The sequence below is a fragment of the Coloeus monedula genome, assembly GCF_965178545.1.
Source record: "Coloeus monedula genome assembly, chromosome: 13".
In the NCBI taxonomy this organism is placed as follows: domain Eukaryota; kingdom Metazoa; phylum Chordata; class Aves; order Passeriformes; family Corvidae; genus Coloeus; species Coloeus monedula.
This window is the reverse complement of record NC_138793.1, coordinates 11,629,923-11,649,728: the sequence shown is the minus strand read 5'-3', so window position 1 is coordinate 11,649,728 and position 19,806 is coordinate 11,629,923. Positions and strand designations below refer to the sequence as shown.

Sequence of the window (19,806 nt, the reverse complement as noted above, 5' to 3'; positions counted from 1 at the left end):
GATCTATGGAATCTAGAGAGAGATTTATGGAGTACTCTGCAATGCAACTACCTATCTTTCTGTGTTTTGTTAATGGAAAGCTATAATAAATTTTAAATATAATTTCTATAAATTCACCCGCATACTTGAAAATTAATGTAAATTATAAATGATGTAGCAAAAGCATTTAGAATTTGAAGTGATAAATTCTGTGTCATCTTGGCTAGACCAGGACCAACATTGTTAATAGAAAGTATTCACAACTAAAGAATAAATTCTGTAATACTTGATGCATGGTTTTGGTACCCGCGTTGTGGCATAAATACTGGAGTCCAGAACCAGCAGTTCCACACAGGAAATAGAGATTATGATTCAGACAGCTGTGCCAAGAAGTCTTCAAATATTACTTCTTGTTAAATCATGCAACTACCATCAACAGTTGATGGCTTACTCAGAGAAGACCAGCCCCTGCCACATGGGGAAGAGTGCTTTTATGATTTGCTTGGGGTTTTGTTTTTTAAGACAACAAGATGGATGAGAAGCCTATTCCAGTTTGGACTGCATGCCTACCACTAACTTTAGAGACCCGTCCTGCAGTACTAAACTCTTATTTTTGAATCCTGACCAGGACAGTGGACAACTGGGAAGTTACTGAAGGGTGGACGGAGATCTCTTGCATTCGGGTGCAGGCAACGTTGTAGATACTTTTCTGTAATTTGGGGACAGCTGTTTGCAACATTTTCATGATGATGGGAGCAAGAACAAGCCAGGACAAAGCAGGAATTCTGACTAGTAAGAGAGTTGTGGAAATATTTTTGTCATTTAAACCATTATCCTTATCAGCATCATGTTTTATTATTTCATTTTTTATTCTAGCTGGCTAAAATCAGACCATGGCCAGTGGATTCATAGACATGAGATTAGACAGAGATCATTTTATATAAATCTGCTGTTTCGGCCTTTGGAATATGTTTCAAAATACAGCAGGTATGTGAGGTTAGAAGCTCCTGTTGCAGAGAAGAGCATATATTGAGATAGGCTGTTCTTGGAAGGCTCAAAACTGACATTTTAGTCAAATATACTGGGATTCATGGTGAAATTATAAGATGCCAGCACTACATCTTTGTAGGGTCAGTTCCCAGTGCTTGCTGGTAAATGCTTTTCTACGATATTTGCTGTTAATTGTGATTTTACAATACCAATATTTATTTACTGATATGACATCCACGGAATTTAACCATAGCGTAGAATAAAAGCCCTGTAATTGATCTAAGGGAAGCACTTGTAAACACACAAAGTATTTAACAACTGAAAGAGAAGGCTGAGTATGAACAGAATGGAAAAACAGTAAGTTAGTTTTTTTCTAGAGGCATTTGAGACTGTTCCTACCATCCATTTCTGCATTCCATGTCCAAGTAGGATTTCTGGAAGGACACTTTTTTTATAGCTTCAAAATTAAGCCTCATTAATTATTTTGATAAGATGGTGTCCTTGATAAATATATTCTCACTATATTCCTGTATGTTACCAAATTCTTTACAAATCATGTGGAACAATCTAGTTGCACACAAGCCAACTTTTTAAGAATAGTTTCTCAATAAATACTGATCCTGGTAATGCACATAGAAAAGGGAATTACTGACTCAGAAGTCTGGCCTCCCTGATATTGCTTGACTGGCATCAGAATGTATTTTTACTGGTAAAATGATTAATTCAATAGGGCAAATGTTTACTTCCCATCAATATTTCTTCTAATGGGTTCATAAACCATTGGAAAACTGCCATCCATGGTCTCTTTTTTCATAACTAGTATTCTGATAGGTGTTTCATTACATACTTGAAATGTAAGATGCTTCTTTATTCCTTCCAGCTGTTTTCTTTATACTGTGTTGTCACTGCCTGCTAATTTTTACTTTTTTACCTTCCCATACTACAGCATATAATACTACTACAATATAAAAATATATATTCCTTTCCTTAAAGACACAGAAAATACTTTTATATGTTTCATCTTACCTATTATATTTTGCACCTATTTGCTGACTGCTTGTGCAATGAGTAATTTGTAACCTTGTGGCAAAACATAGACATGAAGTTTCAATAAAATATTGTTTAAAACTTGTAAGGACACTGGTGTAATCTCACAAAACAGTGTAGATATTTAGAGGCCCATGAGGCCCTGAAAGAACCGTGCACCCCTGTGGCAGAAAGAAGGCCAGAGTATCATGAGGACTCTGGGTCAATATCAGAGGGAAGGGTTGCCCCTTCAATGGCAGGAGAAATTCAAGCAGGTTTAATCCTAGAGCATCCTGGACGTAGGCAGGCAGCCGCATCCAAACTCAGATAGTGCTAAACCTGTCCAAGCAAGGCCATGGGAAGGGATCAGTCACTGCAGTGAGTCCATGATGACAGTGTTACCTGCAGCAAACCCCTGGTCAAGCTGTCAAGGCTTGGAGAACAAGGCATATGGGCAACCAGATGGGCTGCCTGCACCAGAGGTAGGATAACCTCTGCCTCACAGCACTTCTCACAGGTGTGTCATGATCTAGAAGTCCCTTTTCCATTACCAGTTACAATGTTAATTTAGAATGCTTCAAACAAGCTGCTTGTATGAAACAAAATCAGAAGGCAAAATCAACGGATGGAATCTTGTGCACTAGTTATCCATATTATCTAGCTTATTTAATAGATGCAGCTAATTTATTTTTCTTAAACAATCAAAACCACGCAACTTGAAACGTGATAGAAAGGCATCTTATTAGAAATTAATTTCAAAAGTAAAATCATGTAAGATACGGCTGTGACTGCTCTCAGAAAAACTAGTGACGCTTCACTCTGGTGCTAGTGTCTCCAGCCCTGACAGCAACTTGTAGTATTCACAACACTGCATTTGTAACCACTCAAGCATAAAATGATCACACTGTTTTTTGCCTCCCAGTGGGAGGATGATTCATGCTGCAATTGAATGCCTTTGCCCTGCCCCAATTAATAACAGCCATTTGCATTGGTAATTCGAATGCATTCAAGTTCAGCTGACAGATTCTGTTATGGCTGCTGGTATCACTGAAGTACCAGTTACAATTGAGATACAAACTTTGTAATAAGCTTTGTTGGCTGCCAAATGAAAGAATGCAAGTCATGACTTACCTCTTCTAAATAATGAGTTGTGCTAACTTGAATTCTGAAAATATTACTGTTTCTGTAAATCTCAAAATCTATGTACTATGAACTACCTTAGGCCGATTTTCAAAAGACCCAGAATTGAAGGCATGTTAAACAACCAAAAGCTCATACTTTTACATGTGTCATATGAACAGCCAAGAACTATAGGGATAAATATTGATGCAGACTATTGATTTGATTATAAAAGGTTGATGCCAGGGCCCTTCCCCCAGTACTCTCCTTTTCCAGACTAATGGACTGTAGCAGCCACAGAAATAAATAACTCAGTTCTACGTTGTCTCATCTGGGGAAGAGATGATGCTAGAAACCAAATCTCCAAAGTCTTCTGCTGGTCTGACATGCACAACAGTTCTGTCACCTAAAATCTGAGTAGTTCAGTTCCTGTATCTAACTTGTACCCAGCAGGTGACTTGTTTGGGCCATGGAAGGACTCCTGCAGGTTTTACATTGAATATAAAATACTCAGCTGTGCTTAACATCTACATTCCTTCTTGCATGTCATTGAGTTGCCCAAGCAACATGCCAGCATATTTCTCTGTTTTAAGGTCAGCAAACATTGTGCATTAAGTCTAACCACCTACATGAATCTAAATTTATTCACTTGGTTTGATTTTACACCTAAGGTTCAGTGGGCATCTGCACCACAGAATCAACTTTGCAAAGCCAGGTATTGCATCCTCCTCCTGTTCCGGAGTGAGAAGCAGTGCCAGAGCAGTTCATGACAGGGTCAGCTGTGGCTGCTGCACTGCTCTGTCCCTCGGCTGCATGTTGCCTCCCCGTCCCTTGAGACAGCACTGGTGTTTGTGTAAGCTGGTTCAGGAAGCTGGTCTTGCAGAAGACTGTTTTCTTCCTTCAAGGGATGAGTTTCCTGCTGATCATGTCAGTGATTGCGTTAACCATGCTCAGTGTTAGGGGAGGGGAGGAGTGAAAAAGCAGAGTGAGACTGCAGCAACTTGGATTTCTTCCACTTGCTATTGAAAGCAGCAGTTCTGTTTGTTCTTCTCTGAATTTATACATATGGAAATGATCAAATTCCTTCAAATTCTGAAAATGTAACATGTTTAAACTACAAAAGAATTAAATAACCAAAAGATTCTTCCCAGTAATAGTGGCTTTCATTTCTTCTTAAGATTTGTTGGCTTTAATTTGCAGACCCAGAGCAGTATTTTAGTTGATCTGCTGAACTGCTTTCAGGACAGACTGTGATCCTGGATAAACCTACTCTGACTGTTCTGGAAGGCTTGATTCAGTGTTTCAAGTATTATATTTTTCTTTTTTTCTTTCTTTCTTTTTTTTTAATCTGGTCTTGATTTTTGTCTTGGTATCTTACCTACAAGCCTTACGTCTACATAGAACAACTTGACATAGGAATGGTTATTTGCAGCTATTGTAATTATCTTTTTTTTAATCTTCTGAAACCAGAGAAATTGAAAAGCTTTCACTAACCTTCATGTTTATTTATAACTTCATTATGACTTTTCTTTTCTTTTTTTTTTTTTTTTTGGCAAAGCAAAAGAAACAACCAACCCCTCTTTCCAAAAACTGTGACCTGAGAGAGGTATTGGACTTGGTTCAGTTGTTTCTGTCATGAGACAACAAATAGTGGAGGGGAAAAAAACCCAAGCTGAGTAAACAAAGTTCAGCATTTATCTTACAACAGAGAAATGTTGCTGCTTCTAATCAAGGCTCTGGCCTCAACAATCAGAACTCAAATTAGAGGGCACTTAATTTTGCTCTTTCGCTGTTGCTTCTCCCCAGACTTTTTTTTAAACTCTATTAAGGTGATTCTTTCCTCTGTAGAATGGGTATTTTCTTCTGAAGTCCTTTCTCAGCACCTGGTCTATCTTCTATCTATGGTTTTCATAAAACATTTCTTTTGTCAATTCTGCAATGAAAGGAAAGCATAAAGCCCAGGAAACAAGAATTCCAGTTCCCCTGACAGTTGTTGCTGAGAAACAAAATAAAGATCAAACTAAGTGAGATTAAAACTGAAGCTAATATAAGTTTCATCAGACAACTCAAAATAAGGTCCCTTTAGTCTGGAATACAAACATTTGAAAAAAGTTTAATAGAGCTTTGAAAAGTCCATTTGGATTAATCTTCCTGAGTTTCCTCCTGTAGCTAAACTCAACATCTCAAAAATCTTGTCTAGGCCTGTGCTCAGTTTCTTCTCTGAGCCCTTTATTAAAAATGAAATAGACTATGACAAATCAACCCATGCTAAAGATGACACTGATCTGAAAATTGATCCCTTTAAAAAAGGATAAAAGGAAAGACCACACCAAAACACTGAGTAGTATTTTTCCAGCATCCTAATTCTGCACTAAAAATTACTGCCATATTTAACAAGTTTATTGTAGAAAACCTTAATACAGTTCTCTTATTTTAATGTACAGAACCTGGGTGAGTAGGGGAAAAAAGGTATCTCAAAGACTAAGTAACTTTTCAATTTCTGAAGATGAGATGAAGGTATCTTTGTAGAAATGGATATTCCGTGTATCAAATACAGTTATAAGTAATTTTACAAGTGAAGCAGAAGTCCCTTAGAGTAAATAAATTTTGAAGGTAAGTGGCACCATAGTGTCCTCTTGTGGTCTTTTAATGTTTAAGCTGTGATATGTTTTCTAGCAGAACAGCAAAATTTTCAGTTGTCTTTAGCAGAAGAGCTCCTGTCCTGCTATAACGTGGCCTTTCTTTGCCTTACTTTTCTCCTGGAAACGGCCTGTGGAGAATTGCACACTGCATCTCCTACAAGCATTTATTACATGGAGGTACATGCTGTACATGCTGATCTCTTCCAGCCACTGCCTGTCCTTGTCATGGGGACTGGATCCTGGTGTTTGTGAGTGAGAAACCTTCACAGCCAGGTTGCCAGTTCCGGCCTGCTTTGTCCACAAGGCTGGTGTGATCCTCGCACGTGGAGAAGCAGGAATGTGCTGAAAACCAAAGTTCACTATGGTGACATGCTGGCCATGAACTTGCAGAATTCCTGCCAAGCCTGATGTCCAGGGAAACTATAGCTTGGCAGTGGCAAATTTTGTTTTGTTGTTTTATTTCTGATGCTCAGCTCTTGGCTATTTGTCACCCAGGTCCCACTCTAGTGGGAAAAATCTTTCAAACCAATAAATAACAGTTACGGTTTCCCTGCTGTGTGTATCCCAGCCTTTCTCGTTACACAGATTTAAATATCTCTATGCTTTGTAAATAAAGGGTTGGCTTTGTAACTTGTAAGCATTTAATACTTCCAGATACCAGGGCTTTTTTCTTAATCGTATGGCAGCTAACTGAGCTGTTTTCAGTTTCACGGAGATTATTATACTGTTAGATCTGTGCTGTCTATAAATCTGCAAACCTCTCCTCTATGTATTCTTTTCTGGGTCACTACCCTGCTACTAACCGTATGATCCAGGATATTTCATAAATACTTTTCATGTCATATGGTTTAGAAATTTTCCATGGTTTTAAAGCATAATTTCATGGATTGTCCCACTGACAAAGAGGAATCATTATACTGCTGTATTAACAGAAATGCAATATGATTATGTAAAATACCAGAATACAGGTATTCCACTCAAGAAGTTTTATGTATTTTGGAAAAACAGAGTAATGGATGTTATCCCCCAGGCTGCTAGGCCAGGGCATCCTGTGCATACACCTCTGAGCAGGACACATATTCTGCCTGGGGACATAAACATTGTCCACAATGACAGCAATAACTGGGCAGGTTACGCCACCAATGAGATATTTCAAAGCTTAATTTACAGAAAATTAATTTAAACTTTCTACTAAGCTTTTGAAGGATGATGTTATTATAAAGCACACCAAAATAACGTTAGGGGCAACATAATTTTAGAGATGAATTTAAAAAAATTATCTGAATTGCAATGTTATGACTTATTTCTACAGATGATACTTTTTGTTTGGCCTTGATTCTCCTAGTTAGAAAAAAATACACTATTTAAAATTAGACATCTCTCCATGAAATTCAGGAAGAAAGGAAGATAAAAGTTGTCCTCAAACACAGTTTCAGATGCTGTGTCTTTCTATCCTTAAACAAACAGGAAATCACTTGCTTTGAGAAGGAATTGAAATGGTGATGCTTTTTGCTGTTTGATTGAGGTTAACATCACACTTGGCAAGTCTGGAAGTCAGCAATACTCCAGAGCTTGTGTACCGGAGCCTACCAATGTGTGCACCACATCCCTCGTGAGGGCTGAACCCTTGTAAGTGATAACTAACACTGATAGTAATTCTCTGCTCCCTTTCTCCTAGGATGGCTGTGTGAGCACCACAGGGGAACCTCTGAGCACTGTCTGCCAGGAAATGCAGGAAACTCCCTGCACACGTGAGCCAAGCCTGTCTAACAGCTGAGGATGTGTGCAGTCACTGTCTCATGCTGGGCTGTAAAAGCCAAGCTCCTCTTTTTAATGCTTCAGAGGTGTCACCTGCAATAAAAACTGTTCAAGGAAAACTTGACCTTACTTGCCTGCCCTGAGGAGTTATATCAGGCTCTACAGCAGTTACCAAACCACTCCTCTGGAGGACTCGAGTTTCTCATACAGTCTTTTCTCTGAGTTGAACAACAGTTATCTACTGTGGAAGTGTACTGACCTTTCAGCTGGAAGCTTCACCTACTTAAAGTAGTTCACAAATATCATGTGGCTTCCTAATTAAGAATTGAACTGTGTCTTTGATTATATGACTCGTAGTTAATAACAACTTAAAAGCAGTTCCTGGTTGTGTATCAGAGGGGAGATGATGGATCTGCTGATCTTTAGGCTGCTGATTTCACTGATGCTGTAAATCTACACTAGAGTACTGAAAATAAAGACCTTTTTTCTTCTAATAAGCTTTCTAATAATCAAATAAGATTCTGCTGAGCTGGACTCATTGTTTTTGCTGTGAAACCACCAGGCTTTTTCTTAGAAGTGCAGTTTTTCTCTGTTTATATTGGAATGGGGTGTGTAGAAAGATGAGACGAAAAAGAGGAAATTAAAATTATTGTCTCTGCTTTTTGTTTTCGCTGACCAGTCTGTATCCATATGAAACCATAATCCCAAATTCTATTTAGCTTTGTAAAGGTAATTTTCATCTTTTATTTAATGAGAGGATAGCAATGTTGTTTCAGGTAAATACTGTAGTGTAGTATTGGAGATCATCCAGTTTCATCCCAGCATCACATTCTTATCAGACAACTTTTGAGCTTATGATGGCCACTCATACCATTCAGAGTAACAGTCACTTACTATCCTCAGAAAAAAAAAGTTAGGTTGAAAATGTGTTCTCTTACAAACCAGATGCTAAACAAAGTTGACATGGGTAGATAACTTCTTAGCTTTAAATATGGCCTTTCTGCAAGTCAGTAAAGAACCCTTGTCCCTAGACAAAAGAAATATTTTTGCTTCAATAGACTTGAATGGTTTCCTAAGGCTCAATTCTCCCCTAACACATTTGGATATAGTTTCCATTCCAGAGAAGGGAGGTGCTGGTATATATGTGCATGAGCCTTGGTTTTTTTTAAATTTTTTCTGCTCATGGGTTACAATTTCAGTATCACTGATTTTATGATACTAAAATGTTTTGTGATGGCATAGATGCATTTTTGGTACCTAAAGAATGGTGTCTCATTGCCACATCTGCTTTCAATAGTGCAATGAGAAGGAAGCATCCTGTTTAATACTTCTTCCTGAATATGCATGACTCCAAAAACATTAACTTTGGAGACTTACTTCTTACAGTCCCTGTCTCCTTTTTCTACACCAGCTTACTTAGACCAGACATTTTCACTCAAAAGCTTTATAAAGTGGAAAACAGGGAATAAGACTGAACATGAACAGACATGCTTAATGGTGAATTAGCATCTTGCCCCTTTTCTATATAAAATTATTTTCCCCCTATCAATTACTTTTCCGTTTTCTTGGTGGGGTGTAGCTTGTTAGGTCATCTCTTCCATGAACACGAACAAAATGTAATTCATAGAGGGTAAAACAGCAAATGCTACTTTTGGGCCCATTGTTCTACTTTCCTCTGGGGGAAAAAAATATTGCTTGCCCAGAGAAATAGCAAGTAAAGCCTCATAGATCTCTGGGGACTGCATTTACAAACATGCTCATTTTAGGGTTACTGAAAAAAAAATCTCACCCTAGATCTTCAAGAAACTGGGAGTTTTCAAGAGGAAATTCTGGTGTTTTTTTTTTTTTTTTTCAAACTCCTCCAAAACTGATAAGGCTGTTTACAGAGATACACATGGCCACATGAAGATCCTTGTTTCCCTCAACAGAGCAAAGAGACAAAAGTAAAATGTAGGTTATATGAAAGCATAGGAGTCTTAGAAGTCTTTCCACCTGTCTGATCAATACCAAGAGGTGTAATTGCTCTGACTTTCCCCAGAGGTGGTCTACCAGCAGCTTTGTGTTAAGTGAACTGAGAGACCTGCACCCCCTTGGCAGCAGTCCCCCCACAGCATGGATCCTTCATGTTTATTTCAAACCCCAACTAATTAAAAGTAGATTTATTAGTCAGTTCTTGTGAACAAAGCATTCTCCCTCCAGCTCATTACAAATTTTTCCTTCTCCCAGTGACTTGCGGGTTGCTTTGTCAAAAAGACAGGACATACTCAGAAAGCTGGGGGTAAGGTGGTTCTGAGCACAAGCAAGGCCCAGCCTTAGCCTCTTCCTCTCTGTAAACTTTGTATCCTCCTGGAGACTCGTGTGTGATCCAAAAGACAAAACTTACATCCGTGCTGGAATGTCTTGTCGCTGTACACCGATTTCTTGATTAGGGAATATGTAACAGAAATCTACAGTACCAGTTTGAATTGACAGTCCATAGTAAAACACACAAACTGTTTTCTTGAGTTTTTTTCTGATGATTACACAACACATTAAAAAGAGATCCTTCTACTGTCAAGGCTGCCTTTCAAACACAGACAATAAACAACATTATCAACTACTAATTCACGTTTAAACTCCCATGTGAAGGCTACCATACACGAAATGAAGACCACGATACCCATCACTGGCGCCAGCTTTTTCAAATGTGAAGGCAAAATCGAATTTTGCTCCCTCGGGGACAAGAGGCTGGGCAACTGGCGTGCCTCGAGCTTTATGGAGGGGATGTCACCGCTCTGCCTCCGGGAGTGGGACCGAACAATGGTGTCCCCCGGCTCCGCGGCCCCAGTCTGAGTGGGAGGGCCACAGCCCATCCGTCTGCTGCCTTAGCAACTGGCTGCTTTGCATACAGCTACAAATATCCTCGGCCCCGACCCGCATGCAAATCTTCCCAGGCAGCGCCGTGCCCCGCGCTCCCCCCACGCCTCCCTCGCTGCCATGTTCCCCGTTTCCCATGGGCTTGCTCCGCTTGCTCCGTCCCCGCTGAGGGTTTCGTGCCGCCGGAGCCGAGAGCGAGCACAAGGGAAACCACGGCACTGACGGCGCAGGAAGCAGGAACAGCTGCAGATCGCCCGGTACCGGCACCCGGCACGCAGCCGGCTCTCGGGTGCCACTGCGCCTTCCGCCTGTTCCGCCGGCCCACGCCGGGCTGGGACTGGAGCCGTTACATCCCTGACTGGCGCTCTCGCTGCCCCGGCCCGGCGGGGCTCCCGGGCCCCCTGCCCGCGGCTCACTTGCTGATGCTCGCCCCACACCACCCCATTCCCCCTCCCCCCCGGGCTTTTCGGGACCATCCGGCCCCATCCCCGCGGCTCGCCCCCCCATCCCCGCCGCCGCTCTCCGCGCATCGCTCCTGCCTAGCAAATGGCGGCGGGGATGCCGAGCCCGGGGCACGGCGGAGTGGATATTTCCTCCCCGAGGCGGCCCGGCAGCGCCCGCAAGGGAGGGCGGCGGGCGGAGGGCGCCCGCCCCGCCCCGCCCCGCTCCCACCGCCCCCGGGCCCGGCTCCTGTCACGATGAATGGGGGAGGAAGGCTCCCCCTTCCCCTCGCTGCCTCGCCGCCTCCGGCCCCTCCTCCGCGCCCCCGCTGCTGAGCGCGGCCGCCCGGCGGAGCGACCCCCGCCCCCGCGCCCGGTCTTCGCCCGGCGGCCCCGGGGGCGGCGGGATCCGCACCGCCCCGGCGCTCGCACTGGAATGGGTGGAGTTGAGGAGCGCGGTTTCCTGAGAGGAAGTGACCGCACGGGGCAGGAATGCGCCGCCGGCTCCGCGCCGCGTCCCGCCTGCCTCACCGCGGTGCCGCGGGGAGCCCTCTCCGCCCCGCCAGCCATGCCGCACTTCACCGTGGTGCCGGTGGAGGACAAGCCCCGCGCCGAGTACGACAGCGTAGAAGGGCTCAGCTGGGTGGACTACCGGGAGCCGGCCGCGGCGCCCGCCCCCGGCGACTCCTACGACACCGTCAGCTCCGACGGTGAGCGGGCACGGCCAGGGCGGGGGGCGGCGGTGCCCACGCTCCGGGGGCTCGGGCGAGCCCGACTCCCCGCCCCGCTGCCGCCGGCCGCGGCAGAGACAAAGGCGGGGGCGCCGGCGGCTGCTGCCGGGGCGACTCGGGGCGCCGCGCCCGGAGGAGGAGCCCCCCGGGTGCGCCGGGCGAGCGGCGGCTCCGCTGTTGCCAGGGCCGGGACGCGGGAGCCCCGCGCGCCGGGGCAGCGCTGCCGCCGATGTCAGCCCGCCGGGCCGGGCCGGGCCGGGCGGGGGAGCGCAGCGCGCCCGGCTGCCCCGGGGATGCCCTGGACGCGGGGTTCCCCGGAGCGCACAGGAGCCGGCCCGGGGTTCCCTCCACCCCCCCCAACCGCTTGGTGATAGCCCGGGGTGCAGCGGGGAGCGGGGCTGGCCCGGGGTACGGCTCTTATCGGTGCTCCCACAAGCTGCCGTCTCCAGAAGTGATAAGAGTACGTGGAGATAGGCTCAGATGTTTTCAGTGCTCCACTGCCAAAATAAACGGGTGGTAGAGAATTCACTTAAATTAGCCGAATTTAACGGTGGCTGCTCTACTTGTTTATATCATCTTAAAAACGCGGCTGCCCAGCAAGGTCTCTCCCGCAAACCGGGCCCTTGAATACTACAGCAAGTGCTTTGTGGCTGTGTGGCTCTCACAACTGCTTCTGCCAGGCAGAGCTGCTTTTTGTTAGGGGTTAATTTATTCCAGTTACAGAAGACGATCACGTAAGTAGGAGGGGATTTTGGGTGGTGAGAAGTACATTCTTTAACTAGGCAGCTAATATCAGTGCTCAGCCTGTCTTGGTGTTTTGCTGTGAGTTTTAGATATAAATCACTTTAAATACAGTGAGTGTTTCTAGTGGGAATGTGAAGAACACTTAGATTTGGGCAGTAGTGTAGTTCTGGTACAAGGTTGTTTTAGCTCTTTGTGCAATCTGTTCTTTTTTTTCTGCCTTGGTTATGTTTAGCTTTCTGTAACCTTTAGGAAGAGGATCTTCCCATGGGCTCATCTGGTGGATCTGACTTACCCTCTGTGAATCATGCGTGACTCTAGGCAACAAAAGAAAAAGCAGTAAACACCTGACCTGTTCTTCCTTGCCTGTGCGGTCAAACTTTTCAGACTGCAAATGTTATTGAATGTACAGTAATCCCTGAAGGGAGCCTGCACTGCTCAGGCCTGTGCTTAAGGAAGGCAACAGGGTTATTTTGCTCACTGTCATAAGAATCAAAGTTCAGTTCCAGCCTTGTTACCTTGCTCCTTTCTCTGAGAATATGTGTTTCAATCTCCAGTATGTGTGCATTGAGAGTTTCTTTTTTTTCTTTCTTTGTATCATTTTCAAGGAAAATTTAGATTTCGAATATCAAGTAACTTACATAGCCCTAATGCCCGTTCTTTCCATGCCTACTGTGGGTGTTTTAGGATGATGAAAGGTAGGTACTTTTCCCAAGCTGCCTATTACCACAGACAATTTGAGGCACTAGCCCTAAGGGCTATGCAGGGCCTTTAATTTGTTTTGTAAAATAGGTCTGTTTTACTCTCAGGTCTATGTTTTACATGGACCGTATAGTCCATGTGTGTATGAAAGTAACAGGTGTTTTTTACCCATCTCGGCAGATTGAGGTGGAGACCTCGTGGAATGCTTTTTCCAGTAGCTAGCTTTGGCCATGGGTTGGTAAGCATGGCTTGTGGAAGCTGCTGCCATGGTGGATAAAGGAAGGTCAACTCAAACCACCTCTTTCTTGCGTATGAGACTGCCTGTAGGATGTGTGCAACCAACACACTTCAGGATACCCACTCGTCTCCCTGTCACAGTCCATCAGTCACTGGCAAGCTGTGGTCTCTAATGTGCTGCTGTCCCAACTCCAGTGCTCAGCCATGCTGGTGGAAGTTAGCTGAGTCTCTTTATTTTAAAGCTGATAAATATCTAGTAACTTCTCTACTAATATATGGTAGCTAGTTCTGTTTCTGTTTGAACTCTAACTGCCTTCTATTTTTTAATTTACTTTCACAGTAATTAAGTATTGTTTCATATCCTCAGGGTGTGTGTATAAAGATATGTCTTGCCTACCTGTACTGACAAGCATGTTCTTCCCCACTAGCCTTTTCTGTCTTTACCTAGGTTTCTTGGATTTGTAGCTCTGTAGAGGGGAATCTGAACTCTCTTGTATTATTCGTTTCAGTTTTGGTGCTGGTTTCTACATCCTGTGCAGTTACCCTGGCCTCTCTACAGGGGAGAGTTGATGATATGACACAGCAGAGGTGGAAGCTGCCGTTGAAGTCAGTATCTCAGAGCTCTTCAGCACTGGCTGAAGCCTGCAGACTGGAGGCAAGAGAGTGACCCTGCAGAGCCTTCTGTAGCAGCTGATTACGGGGCTCATGGAGGGATTTGTTGGTGTTGGTGATGCCCCTGATTCGAGATAAGATAAACTGTTTGACTTGAGTGCAGAGTTCAAGTGCTGTGGCCTTATCAAAGTGCACGCAGTTGATCCTGGCCCTGCATGGATGCACACAGAGGTGCCTAAGCAGTGCCCTTGGTCCAGGCTTTCCGGGCCATCAAGTAGCTCCACCACAGTCAGTGTGAGAAACTGGTTGTAGTTGTTCTGGTGAACCTTCTGCTGAGAAGATTTTATTTTGACAGCTTGCTATTCAGAACCTGGTTTCAAGACTTACTTGGATTGCTGAGTTTGGTTGGATGGCTTGAGGTGACTCATGGCCCTTCCAGAGTGTGGTCATGGCCCTGTAACTGTTTATAGCTGCTCTGTAACAGTCTGCAAAGTAGTGGCTGTGTCGTCCAGTACTCCTTGCACAATATCTTAGGCTGTTGCTTATGATTCTGACAGATTCTTTTTTTGGTTTGATCTTTCTACCCCTGCCTTTATTTGTCATATCTCTGTTTTTGAAGGTTTTTTTCCTAAATTTTGCTTTTTTTAGGGCATCAAGTGATGGGGTGTCATCTAAACTCTACAGTTGTGAAGCCATTCTCCAACAGAATTTCTTGTCAACCATTTCCATAAGAAGACATTTGTCAGTGTGCAATAATTTAGCCTTGTCAGATAGTTCCAGTGCTTGCTTATGAATAAAATCAGCCTTTTATTTCTAAGTAGGTTCTACTGACTGCCACTGCTTGTAATAGACTTTGACATCTTTCATTTAGAAAAAGAAGTACAAAGAATTATCCTGTGATCCTATGATAAACACGTGAGCCCTTCTTTATGGATCGTCAGGGATGAGAAATGTGAATTTGGCATCCCCTCCGTCTTTGAAATAAAGCCAGCATGTTAGGTTGGGTACACAGGGCAAAGAGAGGGACAGTGGGGTCTGAATAGTGTTTGAAAAACCAAATACACTTTGCTTTACTAGGAATCTCAGCTGCACAGTGCACCAAGTTAACCAAAGTGTGGCAATGTCATGTGTCCTGTGGGAAGTTATTTATCTTCCCTTGACTTTTGTTTGTGGAAATGAGACACTAATCAGCTTGGTGTCACTAACCAGCTTTGGTCAGCTGCCACCCTTGGTTTTTGCCAAGGAATTGCTCTGCTTATGTTCCAGTTATCACATGGCTTTCTCCAAGCCCAGAGTTCTCTAACTAGACTTGAGACCTTTACCTCAAGCTTACGTTCTGTCAGTGTGTTCAGTGCTCTTGTGCAGCAACAGATTTTGCTGCTCATTTGCAGTGAGCTGTTTTGGAAAATGTGGATAAAGTTCTGGTGTGATAGCAGTGTGCTTTTACTTTAAATGTCCTCCTGGTTCACTGCTTTAATATGTGGTAACTTACTAGTTTAGATTTTCAGTCTTTTGCAAGACTTGAAGCTAAGCTCATGCAAATGTGTCTGAAGATACTTTTAATGGGGATGCATAAATCATTCAAAAATTCTTCTTCAAAGTGCTTAATTCTTACGTGTAGGTGTTTTGGCAAAGTCCAGAGATAAGATAAAATTAGTCACATAATAAATTAGACACTACAGCTAAATAGGACCGACAGAAACATGTCCAAATAGCACTTAAATTATCTTAAGAACTTCTGCTGGCAGAAGTGTGGGTAAATGACACTGTTATGGTGGTCATAGCGGAATATTTTTGCATAACCTCTGTAGCACAAGCATCTTCAGCATTTTTTGTGTTGCCTAAAAGCCACAGAAAGAAGTCATAGAGGAGGCAGCCTGGGGTGGAGTTGAGGCAGAACCTCCGAATTGTTTCAGAGAAAAGAAAGTAACCTGAGAATAGCAATACTGATGTCAGTGAACTATCTCTTCTAGTGATTTGTTAACTATTTTCTTGCTGGAAGTGGGATGGAGACTGCATCTTCTTCGATGTAGTTGCATTTTAATGAGGAAGGGGTTTTTTTTCTGTCCTGCTGGCATCTGGTTTCCCTTCTCTGAAAAGTATTATGTGTAAATTTGGGGATATTAAAGGTGTCCTGTCAGTGCTAAATATGTCAATATGTTGCTGTTTCAGAAAGGATACTTGTGGGATCCACAGCAATGGTTATGGTTTTCAGTGCAGATCCTGAAAGGGATCTTAGCAGCAGGGTCATATCTTAGAAGTCCTGGGAGGTTGTTAGGGTTTTTTTTCTTTTTTTTCCTTTTAACTTTTTAGATTTTTTTTTCTTTCTGCTTGAGCAGTCAGCAATTAACACAGCACTGATTGCAGTGCTAAATTCCAGAATGCTTTTCTCAACAATACAGGTGAGTAGAGAAGTGGACTCTCGCTTGAGATAAGGAAAAATATGAGTTTGGCATGTGAAAAATGAGAATGGGAAAGTGCTTTGTGACATAATTAGCTGTTCATAATAGCTGGGTGGATGAAGGAGGTGGTATATACTTTCTTTATACCCTATAAGCAAAGGAATTTTTCTGAGAAGCTTGTTTTCCTTGACCCATGAGCCCATGGTCAATACCTCCAGTTTCTTTTATGAGCTTGTAGTGCAGTAAAGTTTAGTTTGTTAAAATGCTTGTCTAGGAAAACAGAAAAGTTCTTGTTGCTGCATAAACTGCTACTTTTGCTAAGCATGTCTCATACTTCTAATTTGTGCAGTGATTAGGACCGAGCTGGAGAGGCTGCAGCTGTCCAGTACCAAGGAGATCGTGGTGCCAGCTGCTGCTGAACAGGAGACTTAGCTAAATATAGGAAAACATGGGCCTTTTTGTGGGTTCTCTGGTATTTCAGTTATTTGAAAAAGCTCTGGGAAGAATCTTTGTGATATATCTAAGTGATGTGAAAGCAGCTCCCGTACCCGTGTGTGCGTGGGTCTGCGTGTTGCAAAAGACTAACAGAAGATTGTTAAGAAAACCCAAACAACCCTCTGTTGGTCTTTTGCAGCTGCAGATTTTTTGTGTTTTGGAGAACACCTGCGTTAGAAGGCTAAGCAGTTGTACATGAAAAGACATGGATTTTCCATCTAACTTTCTCTGCCAATGCTTGCTAAGTGGCTATTTCAAACCTGAGTTGAGACTAAGTTTGGGAATATTTTAATAATGCTGAAGTTACACCTTCTATACAATCTTTGAACTTTTCTAAAGAATTTTAAGTACGTTTTTGGGTGTCTTGTGTTTGTATTGCATCTCTCTCTCATGTATAAAATTGATCTGCGTGTGTTATTCAATTTCCCCTTAAAAATTTCTTCAGTGTTTCACTTCCTCAAAGAAAATAGTGACATCTGCTTTCTTTTCCCTGCTGCAACAAAATTAAAGCATAAGTTTTTGCATGCTTTTCAATGGAAGATTCAGTTTTGGCTTTTGCTCTAAAGTTCTGTGTAGAATGAAGACTAAGGTAGTTTGCAGTCTCATTGACTAGGAAATGTAGCCAAACATAATAAATGCTTTTGGCTGAGGTTGGCAACAACCACCTTGAGAAAGATCAGAGTGAGTGATCACTGCCTTGTTTTGAAGTGTGTGTAACAGGTTGGGGGATACCCTGTGCCACAGGGAGAGGAAAGCTGCATTTGGTGAGTTTCCCCTTCCAAGACCAAGTTAAGGATTTACGTCTGTTTTTGATTGTGATGCAACAAATATATGTGCAAACTGCTTTAAATGTCAGGGAAATTGCTGTTAGCACCAATATGTGGAGCAAGATTTCTTTGATCAAAGGGTCCGTGTCTTCAACTTGTTGGTTCAAGGTTGTTGTTTAAATACTTTGTTCTGTGACCTGAATTACAGAGAAAAAAAATGCACCATTTTAAGACATGGTTTAAAGCCTATTTGATTTACATTTTAGGGTAATTCCTTTGTCGTCAGTAACATCTAAATCAGAAATTTTGCATCTCTTAATTGTACTAAGCTGATTTTTATTCTCAGATAATCAAGTTTCAGGGTTTTTTAAATTTGTTTGATTTAGTAAAACTTCTTTCTTAATTATTAGTTTTCAATAGGCAACTGTTTAAATGCTGCCAAGTGATGCCTTAGCAATGAGTAGTACTGTTCTTGTTCTTTCAGTTGAGCTGCTTTGGATGATTTCTTTCAGCATACTTGGATTTTGTCATGCATGGAGGACTGTGCATCTTTCACAGTGGCTGCTGTAGCAATTGCCAAGCAAACAATATCTTTGTTTGAGTGCAAAATACATAGACAAAAAATACTAGTCTTTTTACAGACTCAAATACTTGACAGTTTTTGTGTCTGTCTTTAAAGAGTCTACACAAAAACACAGCTCTTATAATGCCTGTAGGGTAAACCTCTCTGATTTTGAATATGACAGCATTTTGTATACTGTAACTGCATATATATATAAAAAAAACTGTGTTTGGAGGTTATTTTGTAACCTGTTTACTGCCTGTATGTCCCCAGTAGCTTTTATTTTAGACACGGTTTCACAAGTTTCAAACTGTCATTTCTGAACCATAAAAAGAAGTTCCTGGAGTGAACAGAGTAGCATTTTTTCCTAACAGGCTTTTAATTGGGCTTTAGATTTTGTGGTGGGTGCTAGGTATGGCTTGGAAAAGGAGGTTGTTTGCTTTCCAGCAGTCTTAATTCATGCCTGAGCAGCAGAGGTACAGGTCAGAACAGTTCTGGGAATACATTTTTTCAAAAATTTTGTTGCTGTTAAAGGTACCTGGTGGAGTTCTTTCTTAATCATCTTTTGATCTTCTTTGTGCTCTGTAGGACGGAGAGATGGAATTTGACATGCCAGATAAAATGCTAATTGCCCCCAGAAAACTTTTACTTGATGTGCTTATGGATGAATGGGGAAGTTTGATAACTTGGCAGTTATGATTTACTGACTGGAGGCAGCTTTGGACTTGCTGGAAATGTAAATGAAATGGCATTTTGCTGAGCAGAAGATGAGAGGCCAGTGGCAGGCAGGGCTGGGCAAGCAATGAGGGAGGAGGTGGCTGGTACTGGTGAAGGGATGGTCATCATCCCATCTCAATGTTGATGGTCACAGTGCTGCTCCAGGACACCAGGAAGCTCCTTTGTGTAAGGCATTGTGTGCCAGCATTTCCACAGGTATTTACATTTTGGGTTTGCCTCATGTCTCATGGATTTTTGGCCCACAAGTGCATCCTCTTGAATGTAAAATGCTTAATTTGCCCCTTTCTCTCCACTCGAGTGACCTGCATTGTCCTAGAATCCCAGCTCTTTCATTGATTGGCACGTGGTCTGTACTGTCATGAGGATGCAATCCATCGATTACTTTGAAAATGAGAATCAAAGCTGTGAGCTGATGTTGGAGGCTGGCTTGCAGGGATCTGTGGCAGGGATTGTATAACAGGATCCTGCCAGAGGAGCGATGACACAGAGCTGTGTGTAGGGCAGAGGCATGCTGTACTGTGGATAGGTTCAAGGTAATTATGCCTCAACAAAACGACATTTTCTTTTTCCCCCCTACAGTCTAATTACCAAGCTTCAGTTTCATCTCCTACCAGTAGCCAGCAATTTCTTCTGTTTATCTGAGGGATTTAGAATGTCATTCAATCACTGCATTTACCTTCTTATCGTGAAGCAGGTTAGACCATACAGACTTCTGACTTTCACTTCCATGTCAAAGGGAAAAAAGGCTTTTTATGGTGTGCCATTAGAAGCTGCTCATTTGCTGAGTTAAGAATGGCAGACTTGTTGAGACTTGCTCTTGCATACTTTAAATTGCTGATTGCTGCAGTAAAACACAGTTTTTATGCCCTGGAGTATAATTGCTTTCCATAAAATTATCTATAGCAATGCAACTTTGTTTTATGACCCAGTCTCTGCTTGCAAGCTGAGTAGTCCTGAGCTTAGTTACTGTGTGCAAAGTCCACCTCTGGATTTCCTTGTAGGAGGTCAG

The 19,806-nt window shown here is 42.7% G+C and overlaps 1 protein-coding gene across 1 annotated transcript in view; it reads left to right on the top strand.

Moving 5' to 3' along the window:
- Window positions 1-11,246: 11,246 nt before the first annotated feature.
- The window catches only part of SLC12A4 (solute carrier family 12 member 4), a gene marked incomplete at its 5' end in the record, with an annotated part of 46,632 nt that continues 38,072 nt past the window's right edge, over window positions 11,247-19,806 (top strand). Inside the window, one exon of the mRNA XM_082289886.1 lies at window positions 11,247-11,520. Coding sequence (XP_082146012.1) covers window positions 11,247-11,520 — 274 coding nt within the window. The remainder of the gene's footprint in view (window positions 11,521-19,806) is intronic.